The 23,604-nt window shown below is 38.7% G+C and overlaps 1 protein-coding gene across 1 annotated transcript; it reads right to left on the reverse strand.

Annotated features, from left to right (window-relative positions):
* Positions 1-1,564: 1,564 nt before the first annotated feature.
* On the reverse strand, positions 1,565-8,674 carry LOC149449920 (uncharacterized). The gene is made up of 2 exons (XM_089692577.1): positions 8,057-8,674; positions 1,565-1,579 (listed from the first exon to the last, which is right to left on the reverse strand). Exons 1-2 carry the CDS (start codon positions 8,672-8,674, stop codon positions 1,565-1,567), a joined length of 633 nt encoding a protein of 210 aa, XP_089548703.1.
* Between the last annotated feature and the right edge of the window lie 14,930 nt (positions 8,675-23,604).

The raw sequence follows: 23,604 nt of genomic DNA on the forward strand, positions 1-23,604 counted from the left end.
CAAATAATAAAGACTCCCTATATGGTCCTAATGAACAACAGCGCACACACTTCAAAGTTTCTGTGCATTTACTTTTAAAAGACACGTTACAAAAATAGCAGTTTTAGCATCCAGTCCAGTGCTCAGCAGTGCCCATGACCTGCTGCCTTCTTTTGCCTCACTGAGATTGATGATCAATGGCATCACCTACGGATCCATCTGCAGTCCTGCTCCGTGCAGCTCTGACTGGTAATTTATAGTGTGTTCATAGGAAAGAGTCATAGGGCTGTGACTGCACCATAGATTGCCATATTTGGAGAAATTACAAAAGCTGAACCAAGCACTGTTATCTTCTACTGCTGCTCGCCACTGCTAAATATGTCTCTGTGTTCAGCTTTAACAGTTGATTTGTGAGATCTATTTCTGTAATTCTGATTTGAATGATTTATTATGAAAATGCTAAAATATCTACTACATGACAGCATACATGTGAGCAGCATCTCTCATGATTTACATAGGAGGATATCACCAGGCCAGAGAATCACTTTTGCTACATATGCAAACTGATTCAGCAAATCTAAAACAGCCTAATATTAATTAAGCAGCTGACATGCCATTTGTGTAGAAGGGCCCTCCAGAACGTAGGGCAAAATTATACTAGATCAGGGGTGGGCAACTGTGGCCCTTCAGCTGTTGGTGAACTACATGTCCCATCATGCCTCTGCCTTTGGAAGTCATGCTTGTAACTGTCAGTTTTGCAATGCCTCATGGGACTTGTAGTTCTACAACAGCTGGAGGGCCACAGTTGCCCATTCCTGTATTAGATGTAGGTCAGAGAGGTGCTTCCATCTCCAAAAACACACACATTGTCACCAATTAGATTCAGTTATTTTCTAGGACAGGTTTAAATGTGATTTAACTCTGGGACAATAAAGACAATGGGACTGGAGAGAGAACCTGAATTATCAAACATTAATGAAAAAATAGACAACAAACCTTACAAATGGTATGAATTGGCCGCGGCCCTTTTATTGTTGGTATTAACATATATATAATATGTATCAAAAAATTTAATTAATAAAAGAACTAAAACCAACTGTTAATTAAACCTAAAGATTAGTTCAGCCATTACATCTCGAACTAACAATAGATTGTCCAAAACTGTCCCCTTCCTTAGAAGGGACAAAACCACACAATATTAAGCCGCGACATCAGAGAGGGAGGGGTGGTTCTTCTTCTCTGTCACTGCTGCTTCTAACGACTAACGACTTCTTCACCTTTTATAGGCTCTGCTATAGACTCCTGACCAATGGTTGCATTTCAAGACAGGTAAGTAACTAATCAATTTAAAACTGTCATTTTTTTTTTAAACTGACACTCAGGGTCTGACCCATTCCCATAGGTAGGGGTCACTAATGCTCTCCCCCTCCTTTAATTCCTTAAAATTATACAAAAACATTTGAAAAGAAAAATGGACTTTCTACAGCTGAAAACCCTTTTGATGTTTATAAGTATATAACAAATAAATGTGTGGTTTGTTTCATTCCGAATCGAAATTTGGACAAAAATTTTGTTATTTGGAGATTCAGATGTATCCAAACTGCAATTATGAAATAACAACATAAAAGTTTGTCTGAAATTCAAATCAAATTCAAAAAGAATCTAAATTCCAAACCAAATTTGAAATATAAACATATTGCTGATTTCCTTCAAAGACTATGTGTACTAGTGTTAGAACATAGCTATCTTTCGAAATTTGAATTTTCAAAATACTAGAACAGAATAAACAGAATAGAATAGAAAAAAATAGAATAGAAAATAAAAAAATAGAATTGAAAATAAAGGAATAGAATATAATAAAAAAGAATAGGGTAGCATAGAAAAAAAAAATAACAGATTTGAATGGAACAGAGCAAAATAGAATAGAATAAAAAATAAAAGAATAGAATAAAATAAAATAGAAAATAAAGAAATAGAAAAGAAAATAATAGAATAGAGTAAAACAGTACAGAATAGAATAGAAAATACAAGAATAGAATAAAACAGAACAGAATAGAAAATAAAATAAAACAATAGAATAAAACACAATAGAATAGAATGGAATAGAAAATAGAAAAAGAAGAAGAAGAAAATAATTCAGATCGATTCTTTATGTTCTATTCGAATTCGATTTGAATATTTCACATTCATTGGAAAAATTTGAATCTGTTTGAGATTAATAAACAAAACAAAACTAAATAAAATTAATTTTGTTACGAATGTAAAAAAGTTAGTTAACGTAACTAATCGAAACAAAACAAATGTTTTCGTTCTGCACATGTTTAATAACAAAATATCATGCCACCAAAAGAGCTGTTTCACACACAGAGTACACACTTTGTGATCTCTGGATCCTGAAGAAAACATACAAATAATTTTGTCTTATTATGTTCCTTAATTAAGACCTAGCACCTGCTTGTCTGTAAAAATAAAAGGTGGTTAACCATTTTTTATTAGTAGCTCATATGGCTGGTATCCAGACATATAGACAAAGCGTATGCAGATACCGTGGTATATAGATAAGAGCAATCATGTCAGTCATCTTCAGCCTGGGGGTCTGACTGGAGTCAAGGAACATAAACATTCTTGTATCACAGGCATGCTACATACTGTATGCCCAAGGGGCATATGTAGCATGTCCTGTCCCTGTTCTTCAGCTGCCTCCTTACACCTGTAAATATATCTTTCAATCGCTATCTATAAACACTGCTCAGATTTGGGATTTAAGAATCCAAAGTATCATTGTTGATAATCTCTATGATTAAGACCATAAGGGTGAAACATGTCAGAGATGGACGTCTCCAGGTAAGGACATGTTGTATCATTTGTATTGCTCAATAATCTTCTTTGAGCCGAGTGATGCCATCAGTGAGCATTGCTTTGTTCTCAGCACTGCATTCTCACAGAGGGTAGATGGGCCCCAAGACTGCATTTGGCAAGTTTGCAGCAGCGGTTGTGGGAACCAGGGCCTTCACTAGGCAAACTAGGCAGGTGCTTGAAGTGTAGTGCCACCCAGGGGCGCCTGGTCGGCACAGGTCGGCACTCTCTCTGTGTGGGATGCCGCCACATCATGAATGATCCTTCAGCTGAGGGGAGGGGCAGCAAAAGGGAGGAAGAGAGAACTGAGGAAGATGCTGGTTGTCTGGGGCTAGTGTAGCAGCTGAGCTGCTGCTCCTTCCAGTGTTCCTCTCAGACTCAGTCCCGTACTGCAAGCCGGCTGGTGGCTGCTGATCACTGTGGAGTTCCAGCCCATCTCTTCTCATTCATCTGCGCTTGCAGAGGAAGGTAATATCTGACTCTGATGTCTCGTGTCTTTGTGTGACAGAGTTTACCACAGAGATCAGCTCCAAACTTATAAATACTGCCATCTACTGGTTTAAGAATATATCTGTATCTGTAGTTGTTGGACAAAACACATGAACACTGTATTCCAACACCCCCACTCAACAACTACTCCTTATTTTGGTCCCATTTCGGATCCCAGTCTTAATAAGGGGGGATATCCTCCTGCGCTTAATATGGGTAGGTCCCTATCTACTAGCTGCAATCACTCAAACTCAACCAACAAGTCAAAAAATACCGTGCATTAAAATAGTGAAGCGCTCCCAAATTATCTAAAAAATTATTCAATAAGTGAAGAATTACATAAACACTTCTAATAAATACCCATATACTATTAACTCATAATAGATCTGTGATAAAAATACCAAAATATACAATTCATAAAATATACCCAAATAACAGTGATAAAACCAATTGACATAATACTGCTGATTCATAAAAATGTGACAAATCGTGATACTTGTGACACAACTGAATATCAAAAAAAATATATAGTGATACTGCGATAAGTAAATACATATATCTGTGGTGAACCCTATAACAAATTTAGAAAAAATTGCTTCTTAGATCAAAAAAATATTTTTTATAAATAAATAAATAAGTAAACTCAGTGTTTCAAAAAAACTCAAATAATCCATGCAAAAAATGTGAAACACTCTGTGATCTTCACTTCTAGTGCTCAAGAAAGGAATCCTCCAACGGCAGAAATGCCTGCTCACCTCCCCTCCTCGACCCACACAGGGCCAAAAGGCAAAAAGGCTCTCCTTAAAGGCAATCCTTTCCTCCAGGCAACTCAGGCAGGAACCTCAGGACTTCCACTCCACCTCCTCTCACCACGTCATATAGGGCACAAACAGAAACTTCCCATAGTGTAACACCGTTTATTGTAAATAATATGGCATAACAAACTTTCCAACTCACATGGTAACTTTGGATACAGCGCTTTTTCACCTCACATCATGGGTGTACTCTCATGCAGGGAGGGAAACCAATATGGCCGCTGCGTCCGGACAAAAAACGTCCCCACGTGACCGGAAGTGACGTAATATCGTGCTGGGAATGGCGTTCCGACGCGTTGCGTCACGTGCGTCGTGACTTCATCAGGGTACCGCCCCCCAGAGCCATGATTCATTTATATATGGGAAAGTCAGCCCACTATACCTAATTGAAGGGCGGACTCCCGGCGGCCATTTTACCGGAGTCCTCACTGCTATCCCCATTGCTAGAAGACATCCTATTACAGCACTCAATCCGTGCTATAAATAGGAGCCATCAGCTTCCATCATATATATGGCATATACTTATTACCACTCCCCACAGAAAAACATATATAAACAATGTAACTAATCTTTTAATATAATATTAATATTAAAAACCCACAAAATACCCCAACTTTAATACTAGTTAATCAATACCAAAAAGAGGGGGGCAGAAGAAAATTATTATTTAAAGGTAAATGAGACCCAGCAATGAATTACATGAATATAAAAATAGATACTCCCATCTAATAAAATTGCTACCTTTAATATTAAAAATAGTATACCGGTATATATATATATACACCAATAAAACCATATAGACCATACAATTTAATAATTTCCAATAGAAACATTTATTCAAACCCTAACTTGATTCCTCTAAATCCTCACAAAAAACTAAAAAACCTATTTGTTTATTAAAAAATCCCATATATAAAAACAAATAGATATATGGTTAATTAGGTCACACCTCACTTCGCCCAATCCGACCATTTACCTATGATTGAAAAAAACAACAATACCCAAACGAATTCCTAATAAGTCATGTGAATAAGCCCATGATCCGAGTATACAGGATACATAGCATATATCAGTAATCAATCACTACATTATATTAAAATTATTAAAAGAATTTTTCTAAAACAAACTTTTTTATATATAAATGCACAGTCTAAAACCAAATTAAAAGTCACTAATAAAACAATTTAGATCAAATTCCACATTTAATCCATACGGTGCCTGCGTACGCATAGTATAGATCCATCGGGACTCAGCTTGACTTAAAGATTTGACCTTACTACCTCCCCTCCAATGTTTGGTGTATTTCTGAATTCCCCAAAATTTTAAACCCGACGGATCCTTACTATGTCGTTTAAGGAAGTGTTTGGACACACTATGTTTTGGGAAACCATTTTTTATATTTTGGACATGTTCCCTGATACGTTTCCAGAGTGGTCTCTTCGTCCTTCCAATATACTGCAGGCCACACTCACATTCTAAACCATATACAACACCTTCTGTACGACATGAAATAAAATCCTTGATCTTGAATTCAGTGCCGTCGATATTGCATTTAAACGTTTTCCGTTTACTATTTTTCCCTTTAGTTTCCCTGCACCCATAACACTGTTTGCATGGGAAAAAACCAGATTGGTCAAGAAACGTGCCTTTCTTTTCTCTATCAGGTGGATCCAACATACTTTTTGCCAACTTCATTTTCAATGTTGGTGCTTTCCTATAAATAAATTTCGGACCATTTCCTAACAATGGATTCAACAAGGGATCTGATTTTAAAATTGGCCAATATTTACTAAAAATCTTCTCTATTTTCTTGTAATGGACATTATAGTCCAACACTATGGCCATATGTCCATCAAAAATATCAACTTTCTTTTTATCCACTACCAATGACTCTCTCTCTATTTTTCCAACCTCTTTAATACTTTTTTCAAGTGCTTGTTGTGAATATCCTTTAGCCATAAATTTATTTCCAATCATTTTTGCTTGTTTAATATATTCTTCCTGACTTGAGCAGTTCCTTTTCAATCTCACCAATTGGCCCTTTGGAATATTATATAGCCATGGGGGGAAATGACAGCTGTCTGTTGGTATATAGCCATTCCTATCTACCTCTTTGAAATACGTTTTAGTGATGATTTTACCTCCTTCATTTCTAATATTGAGATCTAAAAAATTAACTTCATGACTGTCATATGTCCAGGAAAAATGTATATTCCTATTATTAGAATTCATTCTATTCAGGAATCCCAAAAGTGACTCACTACTGCCTTTCCATATGATAATGACATCATCAATATATCTGGAGTATAATAAAAGCTCCTCAGGAGTCTGTTTATAAATTGCCTCTTCCTCCCAGTGGGCCATATATAGATTGGCCACACTGGGAGCGAATTTAGCCCCCATTGCGACTCCTTTCACTTGTTGGAAAAAAGTCTTATCGTGCCAAAAATAATTATGTTGGAGGCCATATTCCAAACACTTCACTATGTACTTCCTTTGGGGCCACCCTATATTGGTATATTCTCTAAGCCCCCATGTAGCTGCCTCTACTGCCCCATCATGATCAATGATTGTATACAAAGATGTCACATCAGCACTTGCCAACAGAATTTCCGAACTAAGCTCCATTTTCTCTAATAACTGAATTAAATGCTTAGTGTCTCTTAAATAAGCTTTCGTCCTTTTGACTGCTGGTTGCAGATAAAAATCCACATACTGGCCTAATCTAGCCAGGACCGATTGTACCCCATTCACTATCGGTCTACCTGGAGGTTCACTGAGATTCTTATGTATTTTAGGTATTGTGTAAATTATGGGTATTCTACACACCTCTGGTAACAGATATTTGGCCTCCTTTTTGTTCAAAAAATCCTTCTTCTCTCCTTCTTGTACAAGCTTGGTTAAAACTTTTTTATATGAAAGTGTCGGATCCCTAGGAATAACCTTGTATGTGGTGGTATCTGATAATTGTTTATTTAGATCTTGCAAGTAATATTCTTTAGACAGAATTACAATACCACCTCCTTTGTCAGCAGGTCTGATTACAATATTGTCTCTTTTGGAGAGCCTATTGATTCCTGTTTGGATACCAATGTTAGTTGTCACCTTTGGGATTATCAATCTCTCCAAATCATGATTGACCATCCGTTTAAAAACCTCTGTATAGTGATTATTAGATACCTGCGGATTAAAAAGTGACTTATTTCTAAAATGACTGTGCAAAATATCACTACTAGAACCACTAGCTATATTGCTCCTAGCCCCTGGTAACCCTAAGAAATATTTTTTTATGTTCAATTTCCGAACGAATTTTTGAGTATCCACATATATGTCAAACTTATTAGCTGTTTTGGGTGGTGCATATTTTAAGCCCTTATCTAGAGCCATTAGCTCTTCTTTAGTGAGATCACATCCACTGATATTGAAAACCCCTTCTCCTACTGTTCTCTTTTTCTTTTGCTGTTTCCACCCTGCCCTGCACCCCCTCCTTTTGGAGGGCTTTTCCATCTCACTCCCTCTGGACTCCTGTTCCGGTCTAAAAAATCTCTCTGTGGTAATTCGTTTCCTAATACCTCATATCTATTGTACACTTCCACCGGACTTCTTCCATCTCCATTGGGTGGATACCATCTTTCTTGTGGATAAAATCTCGGGCTTCTTTCTGGATAATAATTGTACATTTTGTTCGGATAATACTCAGGTCTAGGTGGACCATAATAATCAGGTCTCTGATAATTGTTAGGTCTATTCCACTGTGGATTCCACTGGGGTCTCCACCCATTCCCTCCATTTTTTCCTTTGGGTTTTTTATTATTATATGGAGGTCCTCCATTTTTCGGTTGTTGCCTCCATCCATTATGGGGAGTGTGGTATGATGGACCATAATGGTTAGTCTTTTGCTCATCATTATTCCTAACTGTTTTAGGCGGCATTGGAAGGGATCTATTTGTGTCCACCTTTTGTTCTTTGACTGGAGTGGTATTATTAGATGCAGTCTCTGTCTCAACCGGGGAACTCTGCCATTTAAAAACTTGTTCCTTTTTAAAATCGTTAAAATCTCTCTGATATTTTTTTGTTTTCCTATGTTTAATCTCTTGATCAAGCTTCTCTAGGTCTTTATTCACCCTGTTGTTATATGGTTCTAAATCCACAGAATCTTTCATTACTTCAAGTTTTTGCTTAATCTCTCCTATTTGAGATTCTATGTTCCTTAATTTCCTCTGTTTCCTTTTAAGCAAAAATTTTATGAGTTCTAAACCCTTTTCATGGAAGAACTCAAACCATTCCTCAGTTGCTTCTGTATCATCTAACCCGTCACAAATGGGAATATCCCACCTAAACCTCCTGGGCACCAATCTGTCCTTAAGATATTTTTCAAAGGTGGTCATATCCCACCAAATAGACAGCTTCTTTTCCATCAGGTGCCCTAATTTCCTATACAAGGTGTCCAGATCATTAATAGGGGCATATTCAGTATGATTAAAAATTTCTTCTAAATTAATAATCCTATTTTCAACAAACCGGAAAATCTCCATACTAGCTGCAAAAGGTAAGATGGTAACTACAAACAAAAAATAAGGGGGGATATCCTCCTGCGCTTAATATGGGTAGGTCCCTATCTACTAGCTGCAATCACTCAAACTCAACCAACAAGTCAAAAAATACCGTGCATTAAAATAGTGAAGCGCTCCCAAATTATCTAAAAAATTATTCAATAAGTGAAGAATTACATAAACACTTCTAATAAATACCCATATACTATTAACTCATAATAGATCTGTGATAAAAATACCAAAATATACAATTCATAAAATATACCCAAATAACAGTGATAAAACCAATTGACATAATACTGCTGATTCATAAAAATGTGACAAATCGTGATACTTGTGACACAACTGAATATCAAAAAAAATATATAGTGATACTGCGATAAGTAAATACATATATCTGTGGTGAACCCTATAACAAATTTAGAAAAAATTGCTTCTTAGATCAAAAAAATATTTTTTATAAATAAATAAATAAGTAAACTCAGTGTTTCAAAAAAACTCAAATAATCCATGCAAAAAATGTGAAACACTCTGTGATCTTCACTTCTAGTGCTCAAGAAAGGAATCCTCCAACGGCAGAAATGCCTGCTCACCTCCCCTCCTCGACCCACACAGGGCCAAAAGGCAAAAAGGCTCTCCTTAAAGGCAATCCTTTCCTCCAGGCAACTCAGGCAGGAACCTCAGGACTTCCACTCCACCTCCTCTCACCACGTCATATAGGGCACAAACAGAAACTTCCCATAGTGTAACACTGTTTACACTATGGGAAGTTTCTGTTTGTGCCCTATATGACGTGGTGAGAGGAGGTGGAGTGGAAGTCCTGAGGTTCCTGCCTGAGTTGCCTGGAGGAAAGGATTGCCTTTAAGGAGAGCCTTTTTGCCTTTTGGCCCTGTGTGGGTCGAGGAGGGGAGGTGAGCAGGCATTTCTGCCGTTGGAGGATTCCTTTCTTGAGCACTAGAAGTGAAGATCACAGAGTGTTTCACATTTTTTGCATGGATTATTTGAGTTTTTTTGAAACACTGAGTTTACTTATTTATTTATTTATAAAAAATATTTTTTTGATCTAAGAAGCAATTTTTTCTAAATTTGTTATAGGGTTCACCACAGATATATGTATTTACTTATCGCAGTATCACTATATATTTTTTTTGATATTCAGTTGTGTCACAAGTATCACGATTTGTCACATTTTTATGAATCAGCAGTATTATGTCAATTGGTTTTATCACTGTTATTTGGGTATATTTTATGAATTGTATATTTTGGTATTTTTATCACAGATCTATTATGAGTTAATAGTATATGGGTATTTATTAGAAGTGTTTATGTAATTCTTCACTTATTGAATAATTTTTTAGATAATTTGGGAGCGCTTCACTATTTTAATGCACGGGATCCCAGTCTTGATCCACTTTTGTTTCTCATAGGTTTGATGTCTTTGCATCTCATCCCATGAATCTGGCTCTGGTTTTAATGCTATGTGAGCAACATAGGCCAGATGTTTAACTCGGATTGCTTCTGGTGGATTTCCTGATTGAAATCTCTTGTAACCTGGTTCTTTTTTTTCTATTTTGTTGCTTATCTTCACGTGACACTGATGTGGAATTTCCCTCAGTTTGAAGCATTTGTGTTAGTTCATGAAATTTTGAACACACTGAACTTTCAGGGATAGTTACGCTTGTACTGCTGGTTACTGTCAAGGTCCTACCTTTTCCCAGAGGTTATGCTGCTCCATGTGCTGACATCCATCTTGGGTTTCTGCAAAACATGGTGGGAGCCTTTTATGCTTTCAGGCCTCTGCGGTCCATCCCCCAGAGGGGTGTGGTTGAGCACATTTAAGCCTGTTGTATGCACTTGCTCTTTGCATTCGTGTCCTGTTTGATAGTGTTGTTGCAAGCTCTTATTCTACTCTCGTGGCTCTCCTGGAAAATGACTTGGCTTTGTCTAGACTATTCTCAGCCTTATCCCTTTATCTGACTTCCCGTTGCTGAACCCAGCTTGTGACCTGTGTATTCTTGTCTACCGTTCTGTACTGTCTGTCCCGCTGTTATCGACCCGGCCTGTCCGACTACGCTATCGTTCTTATTTGGTTCCTACCAGCTATATACCATTGGCGGCGGCCATTACTGCAGCTGGGGTTTCTTGGGGGCCGTGACCTGGTCCCTGGCTGCGTCAAGTCCATCCCCACCATCAGGGGCCCTGGTGAAGGGCAGCCTAGGGCTTAGACTCTGCGCCCTGAGGGACTCCGGTCTGTGGGTGGTGGTTGTCGTCAGACGATGCTTGACCCTGCCATTAGGCCTGCCTGTCCATTCCACAGCTCCTGCCCTGACAGTTACCTTTTTCATGCCTTCACTGTGTCCCACAAGTACAACTTCCTTTGCGCAAGCATCCCATTGTGTATGTTTTACTTTTGGGATATGCACATAGGCTTTGCTTCCAAAAATGGGTAGATGGTTAAAATTTTTGAGGCTTTTCCATTCCACAGTTCATACATAGTTTTCCGGGTACTCGATTTTGGAGATAGCATGCGGTCCCCACCAGTATGTGGTTGGCATATCTGCATCAAACAGCATGGTTCTTCCACTCACACATAGTGTATGGTTCATTCTTTCTGCAACTTTCTCTTATTCTGGATTGTATGGTACAGAAGTTTGAAATATTATGCCATGCTTTCTGAGAATCACTTGTGTGTTATCACCTGTATAATCGATTCCATTGTCTGTGCACAATACACTTGGCATTTTGCCTAATTTGCTGCTTACTTGAGCCAGATGCTGTTCATGTTTCTCTGGTACTTCATTTATGTTGTGTAACAGATATAGTGTAGTATAACTGGAGTAATCATATATAAAAGCAAGAAAATACTGCTTCTTTCCTGGAGTGAATATTTCCATTGGACCACAAAGATCTGAATGAATTAAGTCCAGAGTGTTTTTTAGTTTTGCTGTTACTCTGCTTTGGAAAGGCTTTCCTTGTCTTTTTTCCTTTTAAACAGCTGGTGCATTTCATTGTTTGATCAGATGGACTAAATTTTATTCCACTTGCATATTTCTTTATTATGTCAGGACGTCTGTGCCCAAGGCATCTGTGCCATGTGTGAATGCAGTTTGAATGTTTTTCCTTCTTGGCAGTATTAACCACCTTATTTCAGTTCAGCTGATACAGTTCATCTGTAAGTTTAGCCTTTCAAGTAACATATCCCCTTTTGTGATGGCACAACTGCCATCTTGGAAGGTCATTACATTGCCTTGTTTTGTAAACTTCTTCATTGATGAAAGATTAGTTTCAAGAGTAAGAACATACAGGACATTTTTCACAGATGTCTTTCTGGTGGAAATAGGACAGTAGAAAATCGTCACCTATTCCTTCTGATTCCATTATTTGCACATTAGCTGTTGTGATTTTTTCTGTTTTACTCTGGCCAAGGTGAATAAAGAAATTTCTACCATTTGTCATGTGACTTGTAGGTCCTGAATAAACACACTGGGGTTTATTTACTAAAGCTGGAGAGTCCAAAATCAGACTCCCTTCTGCATAGAAACCAATCAGCTTCTAACCTCAGCTTGTTCAATGAAGCTTTGGCAATGAAACCTGGAAGCTGATTGGTTTCTATGCAGAAGGGAGTCTGATTTTGGACTCTCCAGCTTTAGTAAATAAACCCCACTGTGTCTGCAAACATGAGGTGCAACTTTTGGATTGAAAAACATATTCATTATCTGAAGAAAATTCTGTTCCTTCCTTCACAATTTTGGCCTTTTTGTAGTTTAGTTTGTTTTTGCATTCTAGCTTTCCTGATTCTGCAATCTGCTAATTTTAAATGACCTTGTTTCTTGTACACAAAGCATTCACGTGTTTCTTGTTGCATATTACTGTTTTTACTCCTATTTTTTGTCTTTAAAGTAGATTCTGTGATAGAAGTACTGTCACCATCTTTCTGTTTTACGCTTCTTTTCATCCACAAGATTGTCCTTAACTTAATTCAATGTCAGTTCATCATCTGGATGTGCATCAAATGCTGTGACAAGCATTTCATATCTTTCTGGTAAACCACTAAGTAATAGTATTGCGACATGAAAATCTTTAATTTTTTTTCTCCTATACCTCGCTGGCGTTCAACCATTTCCAAGGTATGCCTTATGTAATCCTGCATATCCTGACCTTTCATCACCTTGGTTTGGCATTGCTTTCTAATCAAGTACAGTTTATTGCTTAGATTAGCTCTTTCATGTACGTTTTGTAGTCTTTCCCACATTTCTTTAGCAGTTTCGTACTTACATATATGTATGATTTGATCACCTTTTATGCTAAGAGAGATTGTGCCCTGAGCTTTTTTATCTTTCTCTATCCACTCATCTGAAGGGTGCTCTAGCCTGACGTCATTTATACATTTCCCAATACCTTCTCTTATTTGCAGAATTTACATTTTTCCAAGACTGGTAGTTCAGGTTTGCAAATGAAATCTTTGTTGCAGCTGAGTTACTAGCCATTTTTGCCTCTATTCTGTTGCAGTCTTTTTTCTGTTGCTGTATCTTGCACTCATTTGCTGTAGCTGTCTATGACTGGATGTCTGGGCCCATAATCTGTTAGAGATTCTGTATATAGCCCTACAGAACAGACAGTCCACAGGTGTTTATCTGCTGCTTCTCTACTAACAGGAGGCAGGAACTTTACAGTGCATCCAGAAAGTATTCACAGCGCTTAACTTTTGCCACATTTTGTTATGTTACAGCCTTATTCCAAAATGGATTAAATTCATAATTTTCCTCAACATTCTACAAACAATACCCCATAATGACAACGTGAAAGAAGTTCATTTTGAAATCTTTGCAATTTATTAAAAATAAAAAACGAAAAAAAAAAAAACACATGTACATAAGTATTCATAGCCTTTGCTCAATACTTTGTTGAAGCACCTTTAGCACCAATTACATCCTCAAGTCATTTTGAGTATGATGCTGCAAGATTGGCACACCTATTTTTGGGCAATTTCTCCCATTCTTCTTTGCAGTGCCTCTCAAGCTCCATCAGGTTGGATGGGGAGCGTCAGTGCACAGCCATTTTCAGATCTCTGCAGAGATGTTAAATTGGGTTCAAGCCTGGGCTCGGGCTGGGCCACTCTAGAACATTCACAGAGTTGGCCCATAGCCACTCCTTTGTTATGTGGGCTGTCGCCCCAGTCTAAGGTCCAGAGCACTCTGGAACAGGTTTTCATCAAGGATGTCTCTGTACATTGCTGCTTTCATCTTTCCTTTGATCCTGACTAGTCTCCCAGTTCCTGCCACTGAAAAACATCCCCACAGCATGATGATGCCACCACCATGCTTAACTGAGGGATGGTATTGGCCAGGTGGTGAACGGTGCCTGGTTTCCTCCAGACATGATGCTTTGCATTCAGGCCAAATATTTCAATCTTTGTTTCCTCAGACCAGAGAGTTTTGTTTCTCATGGTCTGAAAGTCCCTCAGGTGCCTTTTGGCAAACTCCAAGCAGGCTGCCATTTGCTTTTTACTAAGGAGTGGCTTCCATCTGGCCACTCTACCATACAGGCCTGATTGGTGGAGTGCTGCAGAGATGGTGGTTGTTCTGGAAGGTTCTCCTCTCTCCACAGAGAAATGCTGGAGCTCTTTCAGAGTGACCATCGGGTGCTTGGTTACCTCCCTGGCTAAGGCCCTTCTCCCTCGATCGCTCATTTTGGCCGGGCAGCCCGCACTAGGAAGATTCCTGGTGGTTCAAAACTTCTTCTGTTTACGGATGATGGAGGCTACTGTGCTCATTGGGACCTTCAATGCTGCAGAACTTTTTCTGTACCCTTCCCCAGATCTATGCCTTGATACAATCATGTCTCGGAGGTCTACGGACAATTCCTTGGACTTCATGGCTTTGTTTGTGCTCTGACATGCATTTGTAACTGTGGGACCTTATATAGACAGGTTTATGCCTTTCCTATTCATGTCCAATCAACTGAATTTCCCACAGGTGGACTCCAATCAAGTTGTGGAAACATCTCAAGGATGATCAGTGGGAACAGGATGCACTAGAGCTCAATTTTGAGTGTCATGGCAAAGGCTGTGAATACTTATGTACATGTGGTTTTTTTTTTCGTTTTTTATTTTTAATAAATTGCAAAGATTTCAAAACAAACTTCTTTCACCTGGCAGTACTAGGGTCGTTGGTTCGAATCCCAGCCACGGCACCTCCTGCCTGGGGTTTGCATGTTTTCCCTGTGCCTGCGTGGGTTTCCTCCGACACTCCAAAGACATGCTGGTAGGTTAATTGGATCCTGTCTAAAATTGGCCCTTGTATATGAATGTGAGTTAGGGACCTTAGATTGTACGCCCCTTGAGGGTTAGGGACTGATGTGAATGTACAATATATATGTAAAGCGCTGCGTAAATTGACAGTGCTATATAAGTACCTGAAATAAATTAATAATTTTGGAATAAGGCTGTAACATAACAAAATGTGGCAAAAGCTAAGCGCTGTGAATACTTTCTGGAAGCACTGTATTTTAGAGAAAAGAGCACAGATTTCAGTTACCAACTTATAAACACTGCCATCTACTGGTTGAAAAATATACACTATGTTGCCAAAAGTATTGGGACATCCTTCCAAATCATTGGATTCATGTATTCCAATCACCTCCATGGCCACAGGTGTATAAAATCAAGCACCTAGGCATACAGACTGTTTCTACAAACATTTGTGAAATGTGTGGATGCGTTGTTACATGCATATGAGGGCACTATACTGTAATCACCCATATAAATGCAGCACACATCGTATACCAATCTTAGTACACTGTCTCAATAAAATGCCATATTGAACAAACTGTTGTGAACTCACAAAATATCATATATATTTTACAATTTATATAAACCTTAGTCTATGGTCTACGTAAAAAGACCAAATTGTACCGAATGTTAGTGTTCAGTATGTCCATTGCTATTAAAACGGGCTTGTGGCAGACCAGCATATAAAGTGCAATATATATTATATGTAGACCAGGGGCGGACTGACAACTCATGGGGCCCCCGGGCAATAGGGGATCATGGGGCCCCTGTGTCCTTGCCCAAACTCAAAAAACCCTATGAAAAAGGTACCAGGGGCATCTCATGGGGCCCCCTACTGACCCCGGGCCCTCTGGCAGTGCCCGAGTTTTCAAATAGTCAGTCTGCCCCTGATATAGACCTAAATGTATGGTCTACGTACAATCACGTAATTCTATGAACTGTTGATATTCTTTATACTCAATGATATTAAAACATGCTGGAAAAAAGGGGAATGGATATATGCCTCAAAAGGTAATTGCAAAGGAAGTTGGATGTTCCCAAAGTGCTGTATCAAAGCACATTAATAGAAAGTTATGTGGAAGGGAAAAGTGTGGAAGAAAAAGGTGCACAAGCAGCAGGGATGACAGCAGCCTGGAGAGGATTGTCAGGAAAAGGCCATTCAAAAGTGTTGGGGACTTTCACAAGGAGTGGACTGAGGCTGGAGTCAGTGCATCAAGAGCCACCACACATAGACGGATCCTGGACTGGGGCTTCAAATGTCATATTCCTCTTGTCAAGCCGCTACTGAACAACAAACAACGTCAGAAGCGTCTTACCTGAGCTAAAAAAAAAACAGACCTGGTCTGTTGCTGAGTAGTCCAAAGTCCTCTTTTCTGATGAGAGCAACTTTTGCATCTCATTTGGAAACAAAGGAGCCAGAGTATGGAGGAAGAATGGAGAGGCACACACTGCAAGATGCTTGAAGTCCAGTGTGATGTTTCCACAGTCTGTGCTGATTTGGGGAGCCATGTCATCTGCTGGTGTTGGTCCGCTGTGCTTCATTAAGTCCAGGGTCAACACAGCCATCTACCAGGAGATTTTGGAGCACTTCATGCTTCCTTCCGCAGACGAGCTTTATGGGGATGCTGACTTCATTTTCCAGCAGGACTTGACACCTGCCCACACTGCCAAAAGCACCAAAACCTGGTTCAATGACTATGGGATTACTATGCTTGATTGGCCAGCAAACTCGCCTGACCTGAACCCCATAGAGAATCTATGGGGCATTGCCAAGAGAAAGATGAGAGACATGAGACCAAACAATGCAGAAGAGCTGAAGGCCGATATTGAAGCATCCTGGTCTTCCATAACACCTCAGCAGTGCCACAGGCTGATAACTTCCATGCCACGCCGCATTGAGGCGGTAATTGCTGCAAAAGGGGCCCAAACCAAGTACTGAGTACATATGCATGCTTATACTTTTCAGAGGTCAGATATTGTTCTATGTACAATCCTTGTTTTATTGATTGCATGTAATATTCTAATTTTCTGAGATTGTGGATTTGGGGTTTTCATGGATTGGCGAGAGGAGATTTTTCTATTCTCCCAAGAAAATACATTTAAGACCCATATTTCTTGGTACTGATGTTTCATTGATGACTTGATCTTTGTGAGGACTGGTTCTGTCCTGGAGATGGAAAAATTAGTTCTATATCTAAATAAGCATCGACTGAACCTGGAGTTCACACAATTTTCATACGGAGAGTATAGATTATTTGGATTTGACTCTTACAGAATATAAGGAGAGTTCTGGTAATGTTTTGTTGCTTGGATCCAGCTGCCATCCCATGCTCACAATTAAAGCATTACCCATAGGTGAATTTGTCAGAGCAAGAAGAAATTGTTCTACTCAGTTGGATTTTCCTAAAGAATGCATGATTGTTTCTGATAGATTAAGGGAGCGGGGATTTAGCAAACAGCTGATAGATCGAGGAAAAATGCCAGCTATGAGGAGGGATTGTGATAATTTAATCAATAGATCGTTAGGTCATTGTAGAACAAGAAGATCCAAACCAAATAGTAAGATTCATTTTGTTACCACATACTCTTTGCAGTATAACCAGATTGTTGGCATCATTAAACACTGTTTGCCAATCTTGTATGCAGATAGAGCTTTATATGATATTTTGAAACAAGGTTGCAATTTTTCCAGCAGAAAAGCTCCCACGTAAGGTAATATGTTATCACCTAGTTTATTCAGTTCACAGGCTCCTCGCCGATCCTGTGATTGGTTGCGTATTAGTGGATACCAGCCATGTGGAACAAACACATGTAGACAGGGCTGTAGATAATTTTTTTTCTGGGGGGGTTCTGTGAGTTTTTTTGGTATTTTTTTATTTAGCAAAATGAAAATGGTGGTGATTAAATGCTGCCAATAAAAGCTCTATATGTGTGAAAAAAGGATAGAAATCTCATATGGGTACAGTGTTGCATGACCATGCAATTGTCCACCTGCAAGAAATTGGGGGGGGGGGTGAGACTGGGAACCATGGACGCGAGGGGAAAAAGAGGGGGTGTGGGTAGCAGATGGGGGGATGAGTGGAGAAGAAATGGAGTGAAACTAGGGGATCTTGGTCTGTATAGGGATACAAAAAAAGGGGAGGATTTGTGTTTGAAGGAAGGGGGAGGAGAGGAAAATAGATGGGAATCAAGGGGACTGAAGAGGGATGGGCATGGGGAATACTGTCAGCTGGTAAGGAATAGCCACAGTATGATAAAAGCAAAAAGGCTGACAGGGAGGGAAGAGGGTGTGATCTCCATTGGGAAGTAAAGAGACAGTGTTGGGGGGATCCTGGGACACACACCTGTGTGAAGGTGAAATGTCTTTGGAATTGGAGGGAGAATTGCCCAGAAACTGTCATCAAGAGTAATATTCTGGCTGGCTGTGGGGAAGAGGCTGTAAATCAGATGCTAGACGTCGGCAAACAAACTGGCTGGGAGAAGGGAGCGATGGTTTAAAAATATCAGAGAGAGAGAGAGGGGCAGTGTGACAGGCAGAGATGGATGGAAGTGTCTGAGGATGAAAGGGAGTAGGGTGGGACAGTGGCTGAGATGGAAAGGAGGATGCTAGGGAGGGTGCAGTGAAGACAGCTTAAGATAGTGAGAAACAGGGATAATGGAGCTCACCTGTAATAAAATTAGCCGGCCACAGTGAAGGAAGAGGAGAAAACCAAGGGACCTCTGGGCAGAGGAGCGATGTAATCTGAAGCAGCCTGGAGGGAGGGGGAGGTGCAGGCAGCTGCATGACAGACCACCAGTGCTCCGACCTTGGCTGATATCAGAAATACCCCTTGCACACTGTACAAGTGACTGGATTGAAATTGGGCCCACTGTTTTGTAAAGACTGTCCCTATAAGGGATGGTTGGCAACTTTCCTCTGTGGGGGTTTCAGACCCCCCTGACCCCCCTCTTATCTACACCCCTGCTTGTAGACAATGTAGAAGACATAAGAAGAGTAAAATGGTAACCTCCTTTTCAACAGGAAAAACATAACCTCTGCAGTGCTATATTAATTGCAATTCTAAATCAGTGATTTAATTGTTGGGTGTAGTGCCTGTCATGTTCAATACGTGGGATGCACTGTTTGCTACCTACATACTAGAATATCAGAGCACTTCAACGATACCAATAATTCACATGCCAAAAATATTTCTAATGTTTTGAAACAGTTTAAAGAGGTACATCAAAGTAATCTTGTTTCTTTTTCTTTTTTGGTCTTGAACAGATAAATCCAAAAAGAGGGGGTGATACTTGTATTTTACTCCAGCGTGAGGTATGGTGGATCCATACACTCAAAACTAGGGTTACCTTTGGCCTAAATAGCAGGATGGGCATCAATCTTTTTCTGAAATAAACATTATGTATCTCTTGAGAAGAAGCATGTGTTTTTGATAACTGAGTTTCTTATATTTTCTCTTCTGATAGTGGCAGGTGTAACAAAGTCTCAGTTGTCCTTATTTGGAATATCTGTATGCACTTTATATAATTTTAAATATCTGCTTCCTGTATCAGTGAGACTGATTTCTACGCCTGTTTGGTTTTCTTTGCTTTCATCTCAATCTGGTATTAATTAACCAATTAATGTTTTTAATTAAGATACCGTCCCCTATATTAGGGGGCTGTTTTTGTTATATATACTTGGATTTTATTTGTCTTATGTATGCTTTGAGGAAGGTTTTGGCTGAAACGCATTAGCTTTTATGGATCATATCATTTCTGTGATGTACTAATAAAGATTGTTCATGAAGAAATTATCGTTTTGCCGGCTATATCTTTATACATCTCTTTGTTGGTAGCATGCTGCCAGTACTGATACACTTACACACATATACAGCTCCATGAAAGATGATCCACTTCAGTGAGGCTGCGTACATGCGCACACTTGTCAGGAAGGATTTAAGCACTCTTATAGTATTATAGATTGTCCTAGCCATTGTAAATTTTAATGAATAGTTTGATTTCTATATGAGTGTGAAGAAATATATAAATAATGGCATATGAAATAAAAGAAAAATCATATACTGGATACTCAAAATAAACAGACTGAGCTAGTAAAGAATATATAAATATATATAGTGAGTGTCTGTGACAAAAAATATATATCTAAACCATATAACTCATATAAAGTCCCCAAAAAATTATGTATCAAAATCATATAAATCATATAAAAGTCCCAAAAAATATATAGTGATATTGATGGCAAAAAATTCAAATTAAATCCACCAAGTGTATCCGCCACCAAATAAAATGAATAAACTCACCAGAGCAATATGCTGATCATATTATAAATCAGCATAAGCGCTTTCTGCTCTGGGAGCAATGATCTGTAGAATGTTGAGATAAAGCTTGGCTTGGAAAGCGATCTCCACTACCTTTGGAGCAATACTCTGCAGGAGAATCTGTGACTCTGTGGATCCACTTCATTGAAACACCACCCTTTTCATAAAGTCTTAGGATAGCCACTCGGAATATATAGAACAAAAGCTCATGGTGCAGTACCTCTAAAATCGTTACTTTATTAAATACTCATCACACTTACAAAAAACAGTGTCCCAGCCGACACCAGCACAATCAGCATAATCAGATGTAAGCAAACAGACCCAGCCTCATCGCACATGCGCTGTACCGACCACTGGGAACATGCTGAAGTCACACCACTCAAGCCCCGCCCTACGTGTTTTGTCATCGACGTCCTTTGAATTGAATTTTTTGCCATCAATATCACTATATATTTTTTGGGACTTTTATATGATTTATATGATTTTGATACATCATTTTTTTGGGACTTTATATGAGTTATATGGTTTAGATATAAATATTTTTTTGTCACGGACACTCACTATATATATTTATATATTCTTTACTAGCACAGTCTGTTTATTTTGAATCTTGATGCACCTTAGTATTATGTTGCAGCTGGTATAATTTACATCTTGTATTGTAAGTTTCTTGGCACCACTTATATTCATTTTATATACTGGATACTAACATTTACATGTATGAACTGCTTATGGACATCAGAATACAATCTTTTTGTAATAGATTAGTGGGTAGTTTTTTTTAGGTGGTCAATGTCATTAAACGCATTACCTTTCACTTTCAAGAGAATTTCCACAACCTCAAATTATTACAGTAAGGCCTGCTTTCCAAATCTTCAGTTTTATTATGCACCACTTTATTATCTTTTTGTAATCTGATAATAATAATGGTGACATGACAGGGATCTGGATTTTTAAATTCCTGGGTTTGATGTCCTTTCCTCAGGTAGTCTTATTTTATCCTGGAGATAATGTGAAATAATCCTTTCTAATTTTCTAAAGAGATTACCAAAGTTTAAGGTTAACTAGCTTAGTGGTGATAGTATCAGCTAGCATAACATTATGTAAAAATCTATTTTTTTATCTTTTTCAATGAATGTGATGCCAATTTTAGAAAAAAGTTTGTGAAAAAGAGCATTGGCATCTTATTTTGTTTGTTTTACCATTTAAAAATCTTTAAGTACTTTAAAGTAGTGAGTGAAACAAAAAGTGCAATAATCAACTAATTTTAAATCAATCATACCAGCCATTATACCTTCCATATGTGTGCCCTTCACACAGTGCCAGATTTATAAGGGGAAAAAGGGACAACTGCCCTGGGCCCTCTTGACAGAATGGGCCCCCCTCCAAACAAAAATGATATAAAACAATACAAAAACGTATCTAACAATATAAAAATACAAAAATAAAATATATAATAATAAAAAGTACTTTCTTTTATTAAATGTATCTTGGGAAATAATATATTGCCTACAATCATATGTATTTTTTTTACTCAGGACTGGTTTGTTGTATCACTTTAAAAAATGAATTTTGGCAGCTCAAGCGAAGCACACACTCTTAGGAATGTAGCCAATGATCGTGTGTGTGTTTGCACACGTGACCTCAGAATGATGTTGTGTCATTAACTTTGAAAATGTATGACTGTCATTGAGAAAGTAAACCAACTCTGTGTATGAGGAGCCCCCTAAACCTAAAGTGCCCTGGGACCCCAAAGTCTAAATTTGGCCCAGTGGCCCTACATCCACAGACTGCCCATTGTTATATGTTCAGCATTCCTTACCTGAAAATACTGCTTGACTTCATACTCCCCATATTCCTCTCCTGCAAATGCTGTCATACCCATTGCACTCTTCTCCTGTACCCACTATTCCCTGTCATACCCTCTGCACTCTTCTCCTAGACCTGTCCTCTCTCTATCCCTATACACTTCTCTTATGCACATGCTCATACCCTTTGCATCCCCTCCTGCACATACTGTCCATCATACCCCTTTCACATCACTTCTATCACCTATCTTCCTTTATCATACCTAGTGATTCCTGCACTCCCCTCCTGTACCTACTACTCACTGTCATGCCCTCCAAATTCTTCTCATACATATGCTGGTACCTGTTATACCCTCCATATTTTTCTCCTACATGCACTGCCTGAAGACATACCTTTTGCACTCCTCCCCTAATCTTCACCATCACATCGTCTGCACTCCTCTCCTATACCTACTACACACACACACACACACACATATATTTTATTTATTTAATATATATATATATATATATATATATATATATACCCTGTTATGATTTTCTTTAGTGTATGTGTGTGAGGATTTAGAAGTGCACAAGCACACACATATACTCAATGCATTAAAATACTAACCAAGATTGCTTACTTCCTCAATTAAAAGAAATGTCTGTAATATAATCCAGTCTTGTAAGTATAATGAGTTTGCTGCTTTCTAAAAAAAAAAGCTAGTTGTTTGGTTGTTTTACAGACTCTCTGGCTCTAATTTCTTCTGCATTAAAGTGTTACTAAACCCACAACAGTAAAATCAGTCTGTATATGCAGTAAATCATGCTTTTTATACTCACTGTGGAACCTAAGGGGTTAGTCCTCCACATTGTGTAAAAAGGATTTTGATCCTGTCTTCTCTGATCCTCCCCTTCTTCCACAGTCCCCAATCCATCTGCTGATAGTACAGAGCCCTAGGGGACGTCTGCATATGCACAGTTTGGTGTGTATTGCTAGAGAGTTTTTCTTTTTCTTGGGAGAGTGCATGTGATCAGAACAGGGCTAATCAGAACTGTACAGACAGAGGGTCGGGGGTACTGCAGCCACATAGGACAATCAGAGGAGAATGAAAACTCCTCCTACAAGCATTAACCAGTGCTCTGCTGGACACTGATAGAAGTCACAGGACAAAAAGGTGATGAAAAAAGGTATTTAGCAGTTTATATTTACTAAAATAATTGCATTTCCATGTTCTGTGTACTTTAGGAGACTAAATATAGTGAATGCAGGGTCCTGGGATTAGTAATACTTTAACTCACATAGAACAAATGTGCAAATAACAAAAAGTCAGAGAAAAAACAAAAGTCTTTTATGTCAGTGGCTAAAAGTGTTGAAGCAAGATGGTTACAATGGCAACTAGCACTTTCAGACAGAGATGTCATCAATGGCAGTATTTGATGGCAGATTGCCTTTAAATCCACATAAATTTAGCTACAACAAAACACACAAGTAGAGGGCACTCTAGCCTGGTG

This window comes from Staurois parvus, unplaced genomic scaffold (genome assembly GCF_062004578.1).
Source record: "Staurois parvus isolate SC_StPar_1 unplaced genomic scaffold, SC_StPar_1.0 ptg000596l, whole genome shotgun sequence".
Classification (NCBI taxonomy): Eukaryota; Metazoa; Chordata; class Amphibia; order Anura; family Ranidae; genus Staurois; species Staurois parvus.